Genomic DNA, 22,515 nt, shown 5'->3' with positions numbered 1-22,515 from the left:
AGTCAGCTGTGGGCTGTAGATCTTACCAGGGTGTCCTTGCTGGTGTAGTGGACCATCCACCCTTCTTTCAATACTGTGCTGCTTTTCCTCTTCGTGTGTTTGACAGACTGCACGACTCTCATGAGCGGGATATTGTTGCTTGTTGATGGACTTGAAAAGTCAAAATATTTTGGGAGAGAAATGTTTTTAGATACAGATCCTTTGCTGCATAAAACCTTTTTTCAGCTATTTCAGAGTGAAAGTCAAAAAACATTCAGATCCCATTTTTGGTGAAATGCATTGTCAGAACACCATGGTTCAGAATCTGGATTACTCTAAGTGACAGGCACTTCACATGTACTCTTTAAAAATCCCAAGGGAGGATAATAATCACCTTAGTTTTTAGGTTGAACCACATGGTGTTCAGTTTGTAGGGAAACACCAGATAAATTACCGTCTTAGTGTACTGAGGCCACAGTATTCGGAATACACATAAAAAGTTTATTTGCTTATTATCACAGACTATAGGCAAAATATTAATCATGTGCATAATATCACAGAACATGAATTTGAGTCTGGATAGTTTCATAAAAAGTAGAATCTGCTATTTAAACTCTCTTAAATAACTATTGTTCATAGAATTATGCTGATCCTTTATCTCTTTGCCTTTCCCTTCTGTCTCTTCCTATTTTCTTCCCTAACCACTGTGCATATATGCAAGCGCCTTCTCTAATATTCCCCCACTTGGAAACTACAGAAATGTACACCTTCAAGAGACAGTTCTGTCATAAGACTAATATTTTCCAGTATATTTCTTATGCCATTAAATGGAAAAACTCCAACTACTTTATTGCTCTACCCATGAACAATTTCAGTTTGCCAATAAATATGGCATTTGTAAAATGGACACCAAAGTCTGAATACATTTTATAACATAAATCAGAGGCTGGGAAACTTTTTCTGCAAAGGACCAGGTGTAAACATTTTTAAGTTCTGCAGAAGACTTAACTCTGCCACTGAGGTGCACAAGCAGCCACAGACAATATGAATGGTCATGCCTATGTTTCAATAAACTTTATTACAAAGCAGGCAGCAGCCTCACTGGCCATAGTGTACTGATCCCTCATATCAAAAATGGGGTTCATCTAGTAATCAAGAAGGATAGATGATTAAATCCCAAGTATAAAATTTCACATACTTCTGAAATAAAATACAGAACAGTAAGATGTAGACACATGTGATATTTGTATAAGGGGCCAGCTATAAGATAGATAGTGTCCACTGAGGTTGGTCCCTGATCTTTGCAGGTCCACACAAAGAGCTATGACTGATCATTAATTTAGCAGTAAACCTGTGGCTGGCAGATATGAGTAACTTTCACATGCAAAAGAAAAGAAATCACAGAAAGAGGCAGCTAGGAAAGGATGCAAACCTATACCTCTCTAGGGCCATCCAGACCTCCTAACTCCACTGGCTTTCCTCTACAGTTCACAGCACATTCATAAACAAACCAAGCACACACTTTAAATTTCTTCTCCAACAGATAAAAATAGCAAAGACTCTTAAAGAGGAAATTCCCCTGCTGGAGTGAGACCAGGAGTGCAGTTCTCACCTGATGGTTCTGTTGGAGTCCTCTGGGTCCGGGTCTGGGTCCTGCATTTCCCCACTGTCATTCTGGCACTCTGCCATCACCACCTCAGCATCTTGAACCATTGCCTCTTCCATGTCATCCATGAGCCCACTGTTCCTTTCACTGTCATTGTCATCACTCCCTTCTTCCATGACCACATCAGACTCTGCCCCAGGGCTAAGCAAATCTAAAAAATTGTTTTGCATCCATGAAGATAAGCCTGGAATCCTAGAGTCAGGGCTTAAGAGGGTTAAGCAATCCTACAACATATCAATTGGAAGCCCTAAAAAATACTTATTTCAAGAATTTATCTTTCCTTTTTTTAAAAAATTTTAGTTCATAAATACCTGAAATTATCCGAGGATGAACAGATAATTTTACAACCAGATGTTTCTTTTTCATGCCCCTAAGCCTAAAAACATGAAAAGACATGGATAGCCATGGCAGGAAGCCAAGTGCAGGATAGAAGCAAAGTTCTAGGAAGCAAAGTGATATCAGGAATGAGTGAAGAGGAAACTGGTCTATTTCAGTAGCATAGCCTTGGTGGGAAAAAAGGGATACATGGGAAGATGAGAGAAACTTTCACATGCAAGAAAAGTCGGGGTCATTGATTCTTGCTATTCCAGTAACTTTTTAAGTCATGGATTCCAATATATCAAATTGGTCACATAAGCAGCAGTTTTTAAATACTTAAGATATTTGATATTTTAAGTAATATTGAATCTGTCATCAAGCATTTGGTGGTAATGCAATAAATTATAATTGCTGTTGGCCCTTGAACAACATAGATTTGAACCATGTGGGTCGACTTATACAAATATTTTTTTCAATCAATACAGTACTGTAAGTGTATATTTTCTTACTTACGATTTAAATAACTCTTTTCTCTAGCTTACTTTATTGTCAGAATATATTATAGAATACATGTAAATACAAAATGTGTGTTAATCATCTATGTTACTAATAGGCTTCTGGTCAATAGTCAGCTGTTAACAGTCAAGTTTTTGGGGACCCAAAAGCTAATAGTCAGATTTTCAGCTGCCTGGAGGGGAGGCACTGGGTAGCTAACCCCAAGCCCCAAGTTGTTCAAGTGTTGACTGTACTTACTAATGCAGAGTCCTTATTTTAAAACTGGAAAATGGATCAGGGACCTCAGCCTGCTAAGTCTGAGAAATTCACATTTTTACCAGATTTTTCTAACTGTGTGGGAAAATGCAATTTCAAAGTAATCAACAATATAAAAAACTGCACTGTTTCCCCTTAGTTCCAGTTATCAAGAACATACTGACATTTCCTGGGCCTGAACAAAGTCAATTCCACATGCCACAGAAAGTAGGAAAACTGCCAAGCTTTCCATTTTGGCAGCTAATCCATGAATCTCCAAGGCAGGAACTGGTAAAGAAATGCTTTCCTTGAGAGATTTCCCCTCTTCTTCTAGGTACATATTTCTTCTAGAGAAGAAAGTTCTAGAGTAAAAATAACCCTTTATTCTTCAGAGTTTTAGCAATAAAAATATTTGTTTCTCTGGCCTTCTGTCCACCATTTTTTTTTTCCCCTCAGAGGAATCACAAAACTGGTATTAAACTGAAGGTATAAAGCAGTCTACCATCTACAGAAAAAGTTAGCCTGGGGTACTAAATCAAATATTTTGCTAAAGACTCTATTAGGAATACTACTTGGGAAAAAAACATCAGTTGTTCCTTTAAGACATTGTATTTTTCTTACAAGTCATTCAGTGTTAATTTTTACAGTTTAGAGTTTTCCCAAAAGAATATTCCCAAGTATAAAAAACAATATGTATTTTTAATTGACTGAATTAAAGTTCTTTTTATTATTATTGAAGATTCAAATTAATAAGCATACATATAATGGAATTAACTGGGTAGAAGAAGGAAGTGGGTGATTATTTCTTGATGGGTCAGTCTCTGATTCTTCCCTACCTTGACAGGAAAGATAAATTAATCTTTATCCCAGTGCTTGGAATGAGAAGGATGGAGAAAAAGAGACCAAGAGCTATAACTTGCAGGCATTCCAACATTTTCCACACTTCTGAACAAACTAGGAAAGGAGTATTAAGAAGAAAGCTGAAAAAGAAATTCTGGACATCTAAGTCTTCAGTACAGGCTGTGCACTGCATAAAAATCAAGCAAAGCTCTTTGGTTTCTATCAAAACTCAATGACGAGCCCTTTTCTAATATAAAATAGGAAAAAACTGAGCCCATAATTTACTTTGGGCCGGGTCACACGTATATGAACAGGAAAAAAAAAAATCCCACCAAGTCATTATGGACACACTCTTGAACAGGGGAGAAGCACAGATGTGACGGTTGATCTTTCGCTTACCTCCATTAATGGTCACTTCACCAAGGCAGTTGTTGGGCACTTTAGAGGCACAACGTTTGTGACAGTTGAATCTGCAATCTGATTGTAATGATGTAGAAGGAAACAAAAACCAAGCACTTGTCAGAAGGAGAAGTTGTGGACTAAGTAAAAGAACAATGACTTCAAACGGATGAGGACTACTTTCTAGATCAATGTGTGGGTGGCGACAAATGTCAAGGGGGGACAAAATCCTCCTCACCTTTGCACTGGAGGCCCTGACGAAAGAGGCCCCTGAGCAGCTTCTTGCAGTACTGGCACACGGTGGGCCGGGTGTATGAGTGGATGACGAACGTGTGTGGCACTTTCACCTTAGACATCAAAATCTTGTCGAGCTGAATTGGTCGTCCAATGTATGACTGAGAATTCGACCTCTTCTCCCGACCAATAAAGGACTCAGATGGTGACTTTTGCTATGTTTGCAATACAATAAAGGATAATAAGATGTAAGAGGTGACTTGATTTATACATACATATAAACATACAGATATATATATATGTTTATTTTTTTAATTGTTTTGTTTTACTGCTTAGTGGTGGGGTCCATAAGGAAATAAGAGAAATAAACTAAAGCCGTGTTTCTGTTATTTAATATAATTTAATACCCCTTCTACTTCTCATCTGACTTACGTTATTTTTATAGTCTAAAAAGAAGAGAATTAGAGATCAGAATATTTGAACCTGATTTCCAGGACTTTCAAATTTGGGGCTTTTAAAAAGTAACAATTAGATGTAATATAGAAGTATAAAGTTGAAAACAAACACACAATGGTCCTTTACCCCACTGCACATGTTATTTCATTGATGTTTTCTGAGGTATGACATGCAGATGGTTAAAAAAAGGCAAGGAAGGGGCGCCTGGGTGGCTCAGTGGGTTAAGCCTCTGCCTTCGGCTCAGGTTATGATCTCAGGGTCCTGGGATCGAGCCCCGCGTTGGGCTCTCTGCTCGGCAGGGAGCCTGCTTCCTCCTCTCTCTCTCTCTGCCTGCCTCTCCGCCTACTTGTGATCTCTCTCTGTCAAATAAATAAGTAAAATCTTAAAAAAAAAAATACAGCAAAGGCAATTATGAATTAAATGATCAAGCCAAATTAAAAAAAAAAAAAGGCAAGGAATTCTGCATACGACCTCATTAGAAAAGTGCTTACAGTTCCTCTGAAGTTCCTCAAAGAAAAAATAAATGTGGTTTGGTAATATTCCTCAACAAAAGAAAGTTAAGGGTTGAAATTATACTATCATTTTATAATTAAAAACAAAGCAACAGTGGACTATACAAGACACACAAATATGGGTGTTTGGTTATAATTACACATCTGTGCACTCTTGTGTTTCGTTTTAAAATTATTTAATCAGCCCAGTACATAGGTTTTTTTTTTTCTTTTTTTTACTTAAATGAATTAAAATTAACTGTGTTTCTATGTTTTTGGGCAATTTCATGTAGCTGTTGATATCATGGAAATGTACTTAAGAATTATCAGAATAAAAGAGAAACTGAGTTAACTTTTTAATAATTATAAGACTTACAGATCTCATTTATTAAACTCCTACCCTCAGCTATCATTGTGCGAGGCACCTTACAAGATAGGCTTTATTATCTAAAGTCAAAGTATCTAAGCCCATAAAATTTAAATATATTCTTTTGAGTTAAATGCCAGAACATGAACTTCCATTTGTTTGCCTCCAGAGCCCTTATGTTATTACCTTACTCAGCTTCTGATTTGGAATGGTTACTGACAAGATGAGAAAAAAATCATATTTATGTAAAATTTCCACCCACTTCAATGCCTATCAGCACCAAAAGGTAGCACCATTTGTTACCAAATGGGGGTATTTTGATTTGCAGATTTACTAGCTGCAATAAAAAGAAATTTGAGATGAAGTTCTACATAGGGTTAATTTATAATTACAATCCTATAAAAGAAAACTATAAAGGATAATTACTCTGGAAAGGTTCCATTCTTACAGAGAAGTTTAAGGAGCTTATAATGATAGGCCAAAGGTTTGCCAGACCAGAATCATGAACACGAATATAATGAATAAATATCTTCAATGGAACTGAAAAATAATTAAATCCACAGGGTTAGGTCTCAGTTTTATGTGTCCTTCTTTAGTAACTGTAGTTAACGGGCCAGTTTTAAGTATAGACTAAAATGAAAATTGATATTTTTCCATCGTTGGAAAGTTTCAACACTCAGAATGAAAGTTGATCTGATGTCACATTTTAAAATGTTCTCAGATTTGGAAAATCCTATGAAAAGCTGACCAAATCACTCTTTAACTATTTTCCTTAATTTAAGACACCTAATTCTAGGCTATGGTAACAGAACCCATTTCACAAAGGACTATTTACCGTGGAGCAAAGTCACTCAGAAAAGCAAGACGCAATCTGATAGATTGAAATGTCTCCTTCTTAGCCAACACAGTAACATTCACATAAACACTGCCTTAAACTACAAGTCATTTCCTTTATCACCTTCAAGGCAGGATTGCATCCGGAATTTTAAAATGTTATGTGAGTTTACAGAAGAGAAGTTAGCTGTCACTGTAGCCCAGAGACTATATTATACACAGATTCAGGCAATGGTGAGATTCACACAGTTGCATGTGTGCTTGGCACAGAATAACAACTCAAAAATTCTGTAATTTATAGTGTCAGAAATTAAGACTTCAACAGCACTTAAAATTTAATAGCAATTTAAGGTTTTAATAGCATTAATAAAGAATGCCTCCTGGCATTCATGACATTTTAAAATTAAAATCAGCTAGCATCACAACCAGAAATATGTATCATTACCTTTCTTATAGTTCTAAACACATTACTTAATTTCAATGTGGCCTATTTTCTAAATTAAAAAGTAAAGCTTTAAAATCTTGAGTTGGGCTGCATGCATGGTGACTTATGTGGGAACTGATTTACTGCTGGAACGAGCTTGTGTTGTCTAATTTTACTAGACAACACACTCTCTGGGAATGGAAGAATGGGAAAGGCTTTGGAAATTTTGTTTGCAGAATTATAGTCTAGGTTTCTGGAGTACACACAAACACACATACACACAGACACGGGAATATGCTTTTGTTTATGAGGATGCAAATCTCAGAAGCTAAGACGAAGAAAAGACTGGGTCATTATTTGATAACTCTGTAAGTGCTTATATTTATCCATTCTTCAATCAAAATGCAAAACAAGGCCTTCACTGATATACAACAAACTGTAAAACAAACAAAAGTCTAAGAAATGAGGCAATGCCCTGTAATACACATTCACCATTGTTTATGTAAATGTTAAAGAACCAACTTTTCTGTAATACTGCCAATCATCCCTTTAAAACCGCTTCTAATGATGTGAACACAAACCAAATATTCCTAAGGATTTTCAGAATCAGTGATACATTTTCCCTTAATAATTAATATTCAGTTACCACTTTAAGCCAAAAAAAGTAATTTCAATTGTGTGAAGTTTTATTTGAAGGTATGTGCACCAGAAAGCCATAATTACACTGTTTTGTTTGTTGTATCAAGTTACAGAGTAGGCAAAATTTAGAAATTGGTAATGTTAAAAAAAAAACAGATCCTTAACAAAATCTCACTGATCTAAATCCAACTAGCTTAGTCTTTAAAATAACTTCAACATGAAATTAGACTTAGCGGTGAGTCAAAGAACCAGGCTTTTGTGCCTGCTGACACACTGTCATACAAAACAAACAGAAACAGTCTTGTCTCATTTCTTCCTTACTTCATTTATTTTTTTTTATTTATTTGTATAATTATCAAGTGCACAGTCCTTTAAGATCTTCCTTTTCTCTCTCTCTCTCTCTCTCTCTCTTTTTTTTTTTTTTTTTTAAAGTAGGCTCCATGCCCAGATGGGGCCAAACGCAGGGCTGGAACTCATGAAACTGAGATCAAGAGTCAGATGCTTAACGACAGAGCCTCCAGATCTGTCCCATAAGATCTTTCTTTAAAGTTAACTCTGATAAAGGGAAAAGTCTTCTTTACTCATCAACACTAGTGGAGGTTTTACTGGGTAACTAAATGCTGCTTCAATTATCTTCCAATGTTACTGCTGTTCCAGCTTGCCACCATGGATTGGGTGAACCTGAGCAACCTGAAGAATGATTGTTTTTTATGGGAATAGTCAGAAAAGTGGAAACGCTCTGGAAAGGGAAAAGCTACATTGTGTTTCATTCTGCTTCATTATTATGTTCCGAGCAAAAACTGGCTCAAAACTCACAGAGCAGATCTCAAATTCCCTTCTCTATAATTATGGCAAGCACATGCAGGAGAGAATGTACTTCTAAAAATTTCTACATTTCTACATTAGCCAGTGGTATTATGAATTGTTCTCTTCCTGTGAAGAGTTTAGATAAAGTTACAAGTGCACAACTTTTGGGAGATTTGACACAACTGTGAAGTATGGTATTGGGATGCCTGTGTATAAACGATGTGAATTGGCAAATTGTACCTGATGCAAAGTATAAAGACTTCTTCTCTGTTCTCAGTGTAAGATGTATCACATCACAGACCAGAGAGAATATGAAAACAGAAAAATTATGAAAGCTGATTTTTAAAGCCAGGATTAGAGATGAAATAAAGATTGCAGAGATTAATTTTTAAGTCTATAGTGTTGTAAAGTATCTGTAGTATTCTTATGCTAACAGTATTCATTTGCAATTACAGCCAAAGTTAAAACTACATGCACTGAACACCTACTCACATAGATAACATACCCCGCTTCTCTACAGACTGAACTTGTTTTTTAACCTGGTATGCTAAATTAATGACTCAGCAAGTTTGAAACCTTCCCAGGAAATGATTGCTTAGATTACATTATGGAAACTCCAACTGCCAGCCCGTCTTTAACATTTAACAGGACTCTGAAACCATTTCCCAACAAGGTATATTCCACTTCGCAGTTGAAAATGAATTCTCTGCATTAGTAAAGCTAGAAAACAGAGGGGGAAGAGTTGCCTTTCCATGTCGTTTGCTGATTGCCAATGATGTAAAAATTAGACATAAGATTTTGGAAGATAAACCTCACTTTACAAAATGCCTGGTTCAAATGAAAATTTCTGCAGTGTTAATATATTTATATTAAGTAAAATTCACTTCACAGCCTCATATTGGGAATAGATTTGGGGTGACATAAACACCCCTTGACTTAAAGAGAACAGAAAAGTAGAGAATGCTTTAGCATACATGGTGACATCCTTTTTGGACTTGTCTCAATCATTAGGCAATAGATCCTAATAGATCTTAGGAGAAGGACAGTGTCTTAATCATATTTGTCCTCTGTTAATGGAAGAAGTGCCCAGTACATGATAAACAAAAACACTGCTTGAACTGAATGGAAATAATGTTTTCAAGAAGTAACTGCATGGAAATAATAGATGTGACATTTCAATAGAGAAATTCAAGTACACACTATAAGACTCTTTTTAAAAAAAAGGTTTGTTTTTGTTTTTTTTTTTTTAATTTGAGAGAGAGAGAGAAAGAAAGAACAGGGGGACAGGCAGAAAGAGAGAGGGGGAGAGGGAGAAGCAGGCTCCCCACTGAGCAGGGAGCCCAATGTGGGGCTCGATCCTAGGACCCTTAGATTATAACCTAAGCCAGAGACAGATGCTTTAACTGACTGAGCCACCCAGGCACCCCTGGGTAGTAGTAGTAGTAATACTACTAAATGTAGTATTATATGGGTTGTAACTTTGACGTATTTGCTTTACAGGATTTCAATTTTAAGAGAATACAATTGGCTAAGGAATGTTTTTCATTGCAACTGCTCTCTGTACTTATCTGCCTGTTCCTCACTCCTACTTGCGTATCCAACACAAAGACAAAATATGTCAGAACTCTTCCGCTATAGAAAGAGAGGGACAGTAAGTTCAAATACTTGTAGGTTGCAATAGAGAATTTTATCAGTATCAGTATCAGGGATGCAATAGGGAGTAGTGGAGACTCTGGAAAATTGGAGGAAGGTTCAGAATAAAAGGAACGGCCACTGTTCATACACTGCTGATAGCTGCCATGTGAGCATGTGGTCTAGTGTTGTCAGGCCTCTCAGTTTTTCAAAACAAAACAAAAAAAAATCTAGTTGTTTTATGAAATAACTCTATTTCTAAATGTTGGCAACCCTGGAAAAATTTCACTGTGCCTGTCAATTCACTTGGGGAATAAACCTGGTCCATGGAGATTCCCCGATCTGTGAACTAGATAATGACATAAAACACTTTCTTTAAATTTTATATGTGCCAAGCTCTTTTCATAGCACTTCACATTCACTAATTTATTTAAACTTCATGCCCACTAGTGTTATGACCCCATTTTTTACAAATAGGAAAACTGAATCTCAGGGAGGTCACATCATCTGGCCCAGATCACACAGCCTGTTGGTAGCAGAACTCTGAATTCAGGTGGTCCCATGCCAGGTAATAACAGTGATTCCTCTTCCTTAGCCCCTCCCAGCTCTCACATCCCCTGGTTTTATGCCAATGTGAAAGCAGAAAGTATTTTCTTCCCTTCACTTAAGTCATGATGGAAGAATTCTTGGGGGGAGGGGAAGAGTGAGAATAATTAAGTAATAACATGTTCTACACACGCCAAAATGCAGTGTGAAAATATTGTGAATCTCTTAACCTTGACCTAGAGGAGAGACTTTCAACCAGCTTGTCTGTGCTCAGAGGAGAGCATCAGAGTCATTCATGTTTTCTAGAACAGAATGACTAGATGAATAAATAGCTTCTATTATATGAGCATCACTCAGTTGTCTGCCTACTTTCCTACTCAGGTGCTGTTATACTTAAAAGATATGAGCACAGCTGTGTGAAAACATCCAACCAAACATTAATCCTTTATTTCAAAAGTTTTAAGATCTAGAATTTTGGACTATCGTTCAAAGAACTGTGCGGAATAGTGCCTTATGATAGTTTTCTTCTCCTGCCAACACGATTGATCTATTTAATTGAACAAGTGTTTCCTAGGGCAAATCTTTTTTTTTTTTCTTAAGATGTTATTTATTTATTTGACAGAGAGAGATTACAAGTAGGCAGAGAGGCAGGCAGAGAGAGAGAGGGAAGCAGGTTCCCTGCTGAGAAGAGAGCCTGATGCGGGGCTCAATCCCAGGACCCTGAGATCATGATCTGAGCTGAAGGAAGCGGCTTAACCCACTGAGCCACCCAGGCGTCCTGGGGCAAATCTTACCTGAAAGCTGAATTCAGATGCTGCAGGACAGAGAAAGACCAGTAAATAAGTCTCTGTGCCCGATAACCTTAAATCCAGTAGAATTCTGGATACAAGATAACGTACTATCAACAATCACAATATGTGCTCTTCCCTTCTCTCTGCATACCGGGTTCTGCTTTATTCTTCAGATTTCAGCTCATATGTCACTTTCTCCAAGAGATCTCCAGACCACCCAGCCTACTGTTCACTCCGCATTCACACTCTTATTACTCTCTGGCATGCCATCCTGTAACTCCTTCAGATTTATTACTGCAGCCTACGACTGTCTTATTCACCCACTTGGATATTGGATTTTTACCGTTTCTTTTCAATATAATGTAAGAGCCATGAAGAGAGAATCTTGATGGTTTTGTTCATCACTGTATCACCAACTTCTGATATGCCATCTTGCATAGATTAAGTGCCCATATATACAAAGGTTCGAAGAAAAGAGAAACCACCCCCATGGTGAGGCAAAGGCAGTCATTCAGGAAAAAGGCTTCCCGAAGAATAAGCATTTCGTGTCGACCCTGACGTGACTCCTGCCATGAATGACTATGTTGAGACAACTTGGAGATTTCTTTTACATACTCTGATACCTCCTTAGTCTCTCTTTGAAATGATTATCTAACCTTACCCCTAGTTGCTGCCAGTAAAACATCACTGTGAAGGTGCAGTCTGAGGCTGACCACTTTCTTTCTTTTTTTTTTTTTTTTAAAGATTCTATTTATTTATTTGACAGAGACAGAGAGCACAAGTAGGCAGAGAGACAGGCAGAGAGAGAGGGGGAAGCAGGATACCCGCTGAATAGGGAGCCCGATGAGGGGCTTGATCCCAGGACCCTAAGATCATGACCTGAGTCGAAGGCAGAGGCTTAACCCACTGAGCCACCCAGGCGCCCCTGAGGCCGACCACTTTCTGAAGCAAAAAGAAATGATCAACTTCTCTCAACACCACTTAGATGAGCACACTACATCTCACACTAGGAGTGAGGGATTTTCCCGCACAGACCGGTTGCTGGGTAAATGATACACATCTGAAGACCTCTGGGAAATGGAATTCATAGAGGAACAATCATGTTTCCATGCCCTGTACTTCAGTGAGTACAGGGAGGTTAGGGTGTTGGGAGACTTGCTTGCTCAGTGCTGTTCTGCTACAGTTCTGATTCTACATCCCTTGAACTGCCTGCCAAGCGTGCCAAATAAATGAGTTTGCCTCCTCACTCAGCTGGATATCCTAAATATATATAGCATAAATAAAAGCTAATCAACACCTTTTCATAACAGTGAAAAGAGTTGCTATATGGCAGGGAAAAAAAAAGTGTGCCCTTGCTTAGTGGTGACCGAAGCCATATTTTACAGTGGAGAATGCATTTCTTAATGTTGGTTGCAATTTGTGAAAGCTTTCATGGTAATAACATATATATGTATAATCTTGTATTAAAAATACAAGGTGGTCTGGATTTCCTGAGTGCTAAAATAATCGTGAACGTTACATTAACTTTTTTATCGCATCACTCTATTTTGGGTAAACAGAAATGAAGGGTAAAGGAACTTTACTATCTGCTTAAGCAATCCACCCTTTGCAGGGAAAGCACCAGCACTGTTCAAGAATTGTTATATTACATGCACTTTTCTTTCAAAATGTCAGTTACCAACATCCTACAAATCATGGGCTCTTGGAGGAAAGGGGAAACATAACAGAAGATAACCTCTCTTTTTACTTGAAGGCAATGTGACCTTAATGCCAGGCACTCTAAATTTACACAATAAAAAAGGAGCACTTTCACTGAGGAAGAAAATAATTTGGCATGTCAACAGTTTCTTCTCTGGGGCTTCAAATATCAGAGTTGGTCTACACATAGAAAGTAGAGTAGAAGGTAAATAGATTATGTGGAAAAATCAAGAACAGTGATGTCAGGAACATCCATTCCCATAGCATCTGATCCTGCCTAAGTTGACAGGGGCCTGGTCTGGGTTTATGAACTCACAGGAAAGCTGAATGAAATGATCTGGAAAGAGGCTGTCACACTGACTACTGCCTTAGAGACACCAAGGAAAAGCTGGAAAAGCATGCCATAAACACAGTTCAAGGCTACAAAGGTTAGCCTCTCCCTTCAAAAATAAGTGTAACTTAAGGGCTCATAAGGATAATTTTATAGTGTTTTATAGACTCTTAACCTATAACAGTGAATGGTGAACACACCGCTATGTGTGTGTGTGTGTGTGTGTGTGTATGCACACTTGTGCTTCTGAAACGTGGTAGTACCAAAAGCTATATTTTAATAACTCATTTAAAAAACAGAGAAGAAGATGAGGCTTTTCCCCATCAATTTTGAGTTTAAAAAATACAAGAAAGCACAACCTCAATACGATTATACCACTCAGTAGTATTTTCAATGCCCAGCTACAGAAAAATAGTTAGCACCCAAAACACTGGGCTATTTGGAGAAAGAGTATATTAGTTCCTAACTTCTGGACATTGTTTCATCTTGCATTTCACTATATTTATTATCAAAATGGCAATATTTTCACTCTTCTTGAGAAGGAAGAGAGGAATTCATCTGATCAAATAGAACCAAATAGTAGAAAACCATGTCTAATGATTGAAGTAAAATCACGTATCTAAATATTTTTGAGAACACAGATAAATACGTTAGAATCTGAATTATTTCTCAAGTTTCTGGAAGTCTAATTCATAACACCAAATCTAATCTTCCGCTTTCCTCACACTTCATTATTATTTCTCTTAGACAAAACTTTAGTTCTTTTTTTTGAGTAGAAACATTCATGAAGACAAAAGCTCTCAAAGTTAACATTGAGTAATCTATCTTTCTTTTCTTTCCTTCCTTCCTTCCTTCCTTTTCTTTCCTTCCTTCTCTTTCTTTTCTTCCTTCTTTCCTTCTCTTTCTTTCTTTTCTTCCTTCTTTCCTTCCTTCTCTCTCTCTTTCTTTCTTTCTTCCTTTCTTTCTTTCTTTCTTTCTTTCTCCATAGTAGTCAGCTAAGAACCCACTAGGACCTCTGTAGTTGTGACTGGTCAGGAATTAAATGAGAAGGGACTGAAATCTGGCCAGGTCTGGAATGACAATAGACTAAACAAATGTCTCTTATTGATAAGAAGGGGTGGAGGCTGTTTTGCAGGGCAAGGTAGAGACCAGTGTTTTGTGTCTTAAGGCTTGGCTGTGGGAAGAGTTAGGAAAGCCATGGTCCCTTTTCTGAGGGGAACACAGGCCCTTCAGAGCCTGCTCTAAAGATCCATTAGTTCCCAAGACCTATATGCTTGTAAGTGTGGGCAGTGGTAAATGCCCCTCTCCCGGGGGGGGGGGGAGTTCATGAAGAACACTCCTGAGTGTTTACATTTAGAGTTACACATCTGGAAGTTTTTGTTCAGAGCATGAATTAATAATGTACATATACTTAATATTACAGAGCATGTAATTAATAATAAGGCAGACACGGTGAATGAAATCAGGGAACAGCTGGTTAATAACACATCAAGCAGACCACACACTCTTAATTTTACTGAAGGGCTCCTTCCTGACAAACCCACCACTGCACATACTCTCCTAACTCTTAAGGGATGGAGACGTGCTGGTTCAAGAATTCTTGGATGTCTTTCCTCACTGAACATATACACTACCCAGGTCTGAATCTGGAGAAATAGTTTACACAATCATCAAAAGAAACCTTGCAATATCTGGCAAATGTACTGCATGGATGTTATGGTGCATATTTCAATGGAAAAATGACTTTTTAATTCAGATGAATCATGAGGATTCCAGGAACCCCAGAACACAAGAGTAATAACAATTCAAGTCTCTGTTTCTAGATAGACTTTGCTACTTTGGAAAATATCCTGGAAAATATTTATTTGGTTAGAAATATCATCATAGTTTCATTCAGGATTAGAAATAGCTCCCCCCCACCACCCATTATTTGCTCCTTTGAAAAGAATCTACCTGGACTATGATTAAGTGTATCAGGATATCCAGTAACTGATAGATAATTCAATACTGGTATTTTCTTGTCTTTTTTTTTTTTTTTTTTTTTCAATGAGCAAAAACAGTAACTGAATGAATCATTTGTGGGGGAGATTTTTCTAGGAAAGTATTCAGGCATGAGTTCCTTTTAATACAATGCTTATGTAATTAAATGTGAGTCAGTAAATGTTATAAAATTAATAGCAGTTTGTGGCAAATTATTATTTAGAAAATATGCACCCTTAATAACAAGTTAAACTGAATATTATCTAACTTTCATAAAAACTAAAGGATGCAAAAGGTGAGGATATAAAACAGTCAAACACAGGGAAAACATTCGGAATTAGCAATTTATTTCCTAATAATTTCTGTAAGGCGGTCTGAATATTAGGAATTACCAAAAGGACTAGACTAGAAGCATTTAATTTTACCCAAAATAGATTCTCTGTAGAGCCCTTTAACCTCAAAGCAATAATAGCAAATGATTCCTGAAAGATATTTAAAAATAATTTAAAAACTTTAGTAAAATTCTTAAATTTCGAAAATTCCATAAGACCCAACTTATTTTTTAAAAAATGTATCATCACTTATATCTTGTGACTGCAAAGGACATCACTGTCTAAATTCTGCTTCATTCTACTAAAAGTGTGTGGGAAAAGACAGCAAAAGCACACAGGAAACTGAAAATATGCTTCTACCACAGATGAACAGAGGATTAATCATAAATAAAGATTCTCAGCAACCAATAAGCAGCTCAACAGAAAAAAGATAGGCAATTCACCACAGGTGAAATACAAATGGCCAATAAATATATGAAAAGCTGTTTATCCTCCAATAAGGAAATAATATTTAAGCACAGAAATTTTTCACCTATCAAATTAGTAAATAAAACAAAACAAAACAAAACCTTTTAAAATACTGATAAAATCGATTGTCAGGAAGAATGTAAGGCAGTAGAAACTTTCATACACTGTACTTCTCAAGGTTATAAAGTTAAACTTTTACAACTTTTTGAAAACCCCTTTGGCAAAAAATTGTATATATTCTTCAGTCCATTTGGCTTCTAAGAAGATAACTTATTAAATACATTCAACAAATGTTGACCGGAAAACCTACTAACACTTTTACAAATGAACAACAAAAACAAAAGTATGCTTATTTCAGCTATGTCTAAAATAAAAGAAATGAAAACAAACTAATCAATAGGAGAGATTAAGAAAATTAATATATATCACTGCACTATAACACCAGGAAACTTTTACAAAGACATATATACTATATCTATTTGTTTGTACATTGGCCATTTATGCAAGCTCCATAAAGGCAGAGAATTTATGTAATTTCGTATGCTTTCGCACTCCAGAGTTATAAACCTAAAAGCATTAATTGACCAGGACACGAGCGTGGAACCGTGACCAGGTTTTTATAACAATTCTGCAACTTACACTACTGTCACGAATTTTATGCATCATTTTCTTCCAAGGCAAGTATAAAGACAAAAGTCTGCTATCTTTTCAACAAACTGGGTATAAACAAGTTCAAGAACAACAGCTTGTGCTGAAAATGCATCTTATTTGCATCAGGAGCCATGCTGTGAAAGCCTAGTGGCCTTTAGGTTGTATAACTTTCACATAAAAGTAGACTATCTCCCTCAGTCCCTTAGATAATCTTTCCTGATTGCAATGTAGGAGAAAGAAGTGAAAAAATGGTTCTCGTTCTTCTTTGGCTTCATTCCCAAAGGACAGTCTCAAGGGAAAGATATTAATTCCCATTTCAAATTATGTCTGGAAGGCATTGTAAATTACATAATTTAAATTTGCAAGAATATAAAAAAAATTACCTAGCTTTCACCCTGGACTTTTCTAAGTAGGGCATGTTTTGAACTAGGATGATTTTTCCAAACACAGAAATTTACTATTATTGAAGTAGATCTCTTCACTTTATAATCCTCTGAATCAAGATATCTTGACTTCTCAATTCTATTTAACCTAGAACACATTCTAGTTGTGTTTTCATTAGCTTCCTTTGTTAGAGTTACTTTAACAAGACCATCTAAGAATGGACACTAATAATGGTATCTGAAATTTATAGTCTCTTGAGAAAAATAATATGTCAATTCTCAATTTGCCAGAAGTATGGAAATAAGGAAAACTAAATATTAACATGTCAATTGGTCAAAACAAGTTATCATAATAAAAGCACCCTTGTATACTCTGCTTTAACACTTGATCTAAATGCCTTTCCCCATATCCAGGCTATCAATTGCTTAAGATAAACAAAAGGCCAGTTTTGGAGGGGTAGGGGCTTAATTAAAACCTCAAGGAAGGAAATTTGCGAATTTTCTAGATATAATTTCTTCTTGGACTGAGACCTTGATATATCCACTTGCATACCATCCTTTTAAAAATAATTAAATAGAATGTAACAGATAATACATTAAGGATTAAAAGCTCCTTTCTTTAAAAAAAGTTAAGTTCATCTTCAGGCAGTTCTTGTTGTATACCTCACCATGCAATGCCAGCTAAAACCTGTGTGTGTGTGTGTGTGTGTGTGTGTGTGTGTGTGTGTGTGTCTGTGTTGGGATGGTGGCCTCACTCTGCATGGTTCTGTGGGACCTGTCTTCAGGATACAATTCTAATATGCACACATTTCAGTTAACATGCTACCGGTGAGGTGCGTGCTGACTGTATTCTGTTCTATTCTCAACCTGCCTTTTCAATTTCCTAGAAAAACCTATGGGCTTTCTGCAGTTCAACAGGTTGGATTCTGAGCTAAACTCTGACTTGATTATTCTCACAGAGTCAATGCAAATAATTTTCTGATGTCAACCTATTAGCATTATGCTGGTTTGTAAAAGATGGGGAAGCATATTCCTACTGTCAGATCGAATTAGTACCTACCTCAAAGCCAGGACTCACAGGAGACTGAAACATGAAGTTGGAAGAGCAAAAAACAGGCAAAGGTGCAGAATAAAGGGGAAAAAAGACAAGAAAATGATGTTATTTGAAGAAAGCAAGGCACGTTATCAGTAATGTTTTATATAGATGTATTTTTAAGCAAAATATTACACTAATTAGCCTTTAGGGCCACAGAGACATCTGAGTTGGAAACCACTTTTTAACATTTAAATGGAATTATGGACACTAAGCCAAGACTGCAGAAGCACAGTTTACAATTGTGAGTTGGGAGAGGTGAAAAAAAAAACCTACTTGTTAAGATGTCAGTGATGAAAGACAGCTCCTTCACCTTGTTGAAAATAAATTATAGTCAAAATGAAGCATTTTTGACCTTTACGGGAAAGATCAGATTTTCTTCACAATAATTCATCCTCTCAATGGGAAAAGAATGAAAAAGGTCATCAAAGTAATCAAATGTTATATAGTTGTTATCTGCCTGCTGGCGAGAATAACCTGATGAATAATTGGTATTAGTCAGTGGTTTACAAACCTGGAAAGTCCAAGAGTGGGTTAAAGTTTTAATGAGAGAAATGTGCCTACAGTGCATTCTTTGCTCATCTTAAAAGTCTTTGCTGCATATCATTGTTTTCTGTCTGATTTCATTCAAGGTTGAAGTATAATTCAAAAATAGAAAGGTTATTCTAAAAAATTGTTTTAAGAGGAATAGCAATGAAAAATAAAAGAAACTTGGTTAAGTAGACTTACATATCCTGTATTTACACTGAATATGTTGTTTTCATCCCAAATCAAAACTAAAATGCAGCTCTTTTTCTTAACAAAAAGACATGGCCATTGTTTTCTGAACCCCAATATCCTATTCAACAATCAGAGACATTGGGAAGTAGTGGACATTTAGATTGAGGTTCAGCTAAGATTTACTGTTACCCAGTAATATCTGCTATATTTCTAGATTGACATGAAGCAAGTGCAGAACTCAGGGTTAATAATTGCTTGTTTGAACAGATCCAAACAGACTTCTGGGGATGTTAGGGAAGAAGACCTTCCTCTGCTTTATGGTCCTTCTAGCTGGATTTAGAAGTGAATTGACATGAAGAGATTAACAGGAGAAAATCAAATTTAATAGGAATACATATGGAAAATCCACACAGACTTGAAATTTCAAAAACAGTGAGGAAACATGAAGCTTGTATGAGTTAATGAAGGGGGTAGAGTCTGAGGATATGTAAGGGAAGAAGGTCTTTAGGAAGAAGGTTTTAACAAGAAGGTGAAGGGAGATGTCTGGAAAAATAAAGCTGCCCTATTATGCAGATAAGTTCCTTAGGTAAAGGGGAGTCTCTATTAATAGCTCTCTTCCTGTTACAGGCTCTCTTTTCCAATGTAAATTTAGGCAGCTGTGGGGGAGGCCTAGAACTTTTCCTGCATCTGCTGGGTTTTGATTGCTTTTAACTCAAAATAATCTTTATGCCAAAGTGGCCCATCTTGGGACAGCCTGCCCTGTGTCTATACAAGATAAAATTATAACCCTGTTTGCGTGTACTTTTATGGAACGTTTTCCTACAGAGATGGCAAAGCTTTATTTTTGGGAGAGGAATTCAATCAATTTTCTTAATTTCCAAAATAAGGTATTATCCTTATGCTCATCAACATATCTGATATGTAAAGTTCATGATTTTCTTCTCATTTGTAAGCTCTGAATACCTTTACTCAGGGCTCTCATCAGCATTCAGTTTTGGCTGAATGCTATTCAGCTCATGATATTTGAAGATGATCTATGCAACATATGTTCACTTATTCCTCTAAGTTACCGTTTCTCAAGGTGCATTCTGCCCCCAAATAGGATATCCCTAGGTTTTATGAGAAAAAGGGATTCCATATTTGAGTTAATATAGGAACACTGATTTCATTATTCCAAGATTTCTGAGACCCATAATTGTTCTTAATAAATATTACAATGTCCAATACATGAATGAACTGAGAAGGACTTCCCAGTATTGTCTGATCAGGATTTTATTTTTTTATTTTTTTTTTTTGGCAGAGTATTTGATAGGACCATTACTTTAAAGAAAAAGTTGGGGGGAACACACAGCTCTTTCTACTTTGCTATCAAGGTAGAATCACCAGAAACATATGATGATAAAGACAAAAGATAAAGAGAGCTGCCTATTTCTTTAATAGTTGGCTGTAATATTATATATAGAACTAAATAATGGAGAAATATTCCATGTTCATGGATAGGAAAATTTAATATTGTAAAGATATCAGTTCTTCTCAACTTGATCTATAGATTTGATACAATCCCAATCAAAATCCTAGCAAGTTATTTTATGGACATCAACAAAGTAATTCTAAACTTTACAGGAAAGGAAAAAGATCCGGAATAGCCAACATAATATTAAAAGAGAAGAACATTATCGGAGGACTGAGGACTGATGTTACTTGACTTAAAGTCTTTCTATAAAACTAGAATTATCAAGACAGTGTGGTACTGGTGAAAGAAGAGACAAATAAGATCAATGGATCGGATTAATGACCCCCAAAATAGTCCTTTGTAAATAGAGTCACCTGATCTTGGACAAAAAAAAAAAAGGCAATACAATGTACAAAAATAGTTTCCTCAACAAATGGTGCTCAAACAACCAAACTTCACATGCAAAAAAAAAATAAAAATAATAAAAATAATGATAATAAAAAATCTAGACACATACCTTACACACTTCAGAAAAATTTAACTTTAAATGGATTATAGACCTTAATGTAAAACACAATACTATAACATTCTTAGGAAAAAACACAAGATAAAACCTACATGACTTTGGATATGGTGGTACCTTTTGAGATATAACACCGAAGGTACAATTAATGAAAGAAACAACTGATAAGTTGCACCTCATTAAAATTAAAAACTTGTGCTCTGCAAAAGACATTGTCAAGAGAAGTAAAAGACAAGTCACAGACTGGGAGAATATATTTGCAAAATGTTTGCAAAAGATACATCTAATAAAAGATCATTACCTAAAATATACAAAAAACTCTTAAAACTCAACAATAAGAAAACAAACAACTTAATTTTAAAAATGGGCTAAAAACCTTAACAGACACCTCACCAAAATAGATATAACCAGGGGTACCTGGCTGGCTCAGTCAGTAGAGCATAAGCCTCTTGATTGAGGGGTTGTAAGTTCGAAACCCATGCTGGGCATCAAGATTACTTAAAAATCTTCAAACAACAAAAAAAGAAGACACAAGCAGATAGCTTGTGTTCAGTGCATGGATAAATAAACTGTGGATACCTAGACAATAGAATATTATTCCATGCTAAAAGGAAAGAGTTGTGAGGCTAAAAAGACATGGAGGAAACTTTAATGCATATTACTAAGTAGAAGAACCCAATATGGAAAGGTACATACTACATGATTCCAGCTATATGACTTTCTGGAAAAGGCTAAACTATGGAGAAAATAAAAGGAACACTGGTTAGCAGAAATCAGGTGAACATGAAGAGGGAAGAACATGTGGAACACAGAGGACTTTCAGGGCAGTGAAAATACTTTATATAATATCATAATGATGAACAGACAATTACACATTTGCCCAAACTCAGAGAATGTACAGCAAGATCGAACACTGAGGTGGAACTTTGGGTGATTATGATGCGTTAGAGTAGACTTATCAGTATTAACAAAAGTACCACTCTGACAAGTGATGTTGATAATGGGAGGGGCAATGCATGTGTGGGGGCAGGTGGTATATGAGAAATCTCTGTATCTTCCTTTCAATTTTGCTGAGAACCTAAAACTGCTCTAAAAATGAAGTCTAAAAAATTAAAAAGCAAGAAACAAACAAAAAAATGCTTGGGGGCACCTGGGTGGCTCAGTGGGTTAAAGCCTCTGCCTTTGGCTCAGGTCATGATCTCAGGGTCCTGGGATCGAGCCCCACATCGGGCTCTCTGCTCAGCAGGGAGCCTGCTTCCCCCTCTCTCTCTCTGCCTCCCTCTCTGCCTACTTGTGATCTCTCTCTGTGTCAAATAAATAAATAAAATCTTTAAAAAAAAATGCTTGTACATATCTTTCTATAGAAAGACATAGAATCTTTCTATAGAAAGACACATATAGAAATATATGTGTCTATAAACTTTTCTGTTGAATATAAACCTAGGAGTAGAACTATGGAGTCACATGATACACATATGTCCAGCTTTAGAAGATAAAGGCCAACCATTGTCCAAAGCTGTTGAACCAATTTATACCCACACAGTAGTAGTACATGTGAGTTCCAGTTCCTCCGTATCTTCATCAATACTTGCTATTGTTGGTTTTTTTGGTTTTTTTTTTTCAGTGTTAGACATTCTGGTGTGGAACTATTTCACTGTTGATTTAACTTTATTTTATATTTTTAAAGATTTTTATCCACTTATTTGAGAC

At 36.4% G+C, this 22,515-nt stretch overlaps 1 protein-coding gene across 2 annotated transcripts in view; it reads right to left on the bottom strand.

The window, feature by feature from the left end:
• Positions 1 to 22,515, bottom strand: part of PRKD1 (protein kinase D1) — a 329,628-nt gene that overhangs the window by 51,825 nt on the left and 255,288 nt on the right. Inside the window, exons 5-9 of one of the 2 annotated variants that reach the window (XM_032856215.1) lie at positions 18,077 to 18,100; positions 4,191 to 4,401; positions 3,953 to 4,030; positions 1,592 to 1,796; positions 27 to 150 (exon numbers count right to left, since the gene is read on the bottom strand). In XM_032856215.1, coding sequence (XP_032712106.1) covers positions 27 to 150; positions 1,592 to 1,796; positions 3,953 to 4,030; positions 4,191 to 4,401; positions 18,077 to 18,100 — 642 coding nt within the window. The remainder of the gene's footprint in view (positions 1 to 26; positions 151 to 1,591; positions 1,797 to 3,952; positions 4,031 to 4,190; positions 4,402 to 18,076; positions 18,101 to 22,515) is intronic. The other variant, XM_032856216.1, reaches the window with a different exon arrangement.

This window comes from Lontra canadensis, unplaced genomic scaffold (genome assembly GCF_010015895.1).
Source record: "Lontra canadensis isolate GAN:19392208 unplaced genomic scaffold, GSC_riverotter_1.0 scaffold12, whole genome shotgun sequence".
Lineage (NCBI taxonomy): Eukaryota > Metazoa > Chordata > Mammalia > Carnivora > Mustelidae > Lontra > Lontra canadensis.
This window is presented reverse-complemented; position numbering and strand designations above follow the sequence as displayed.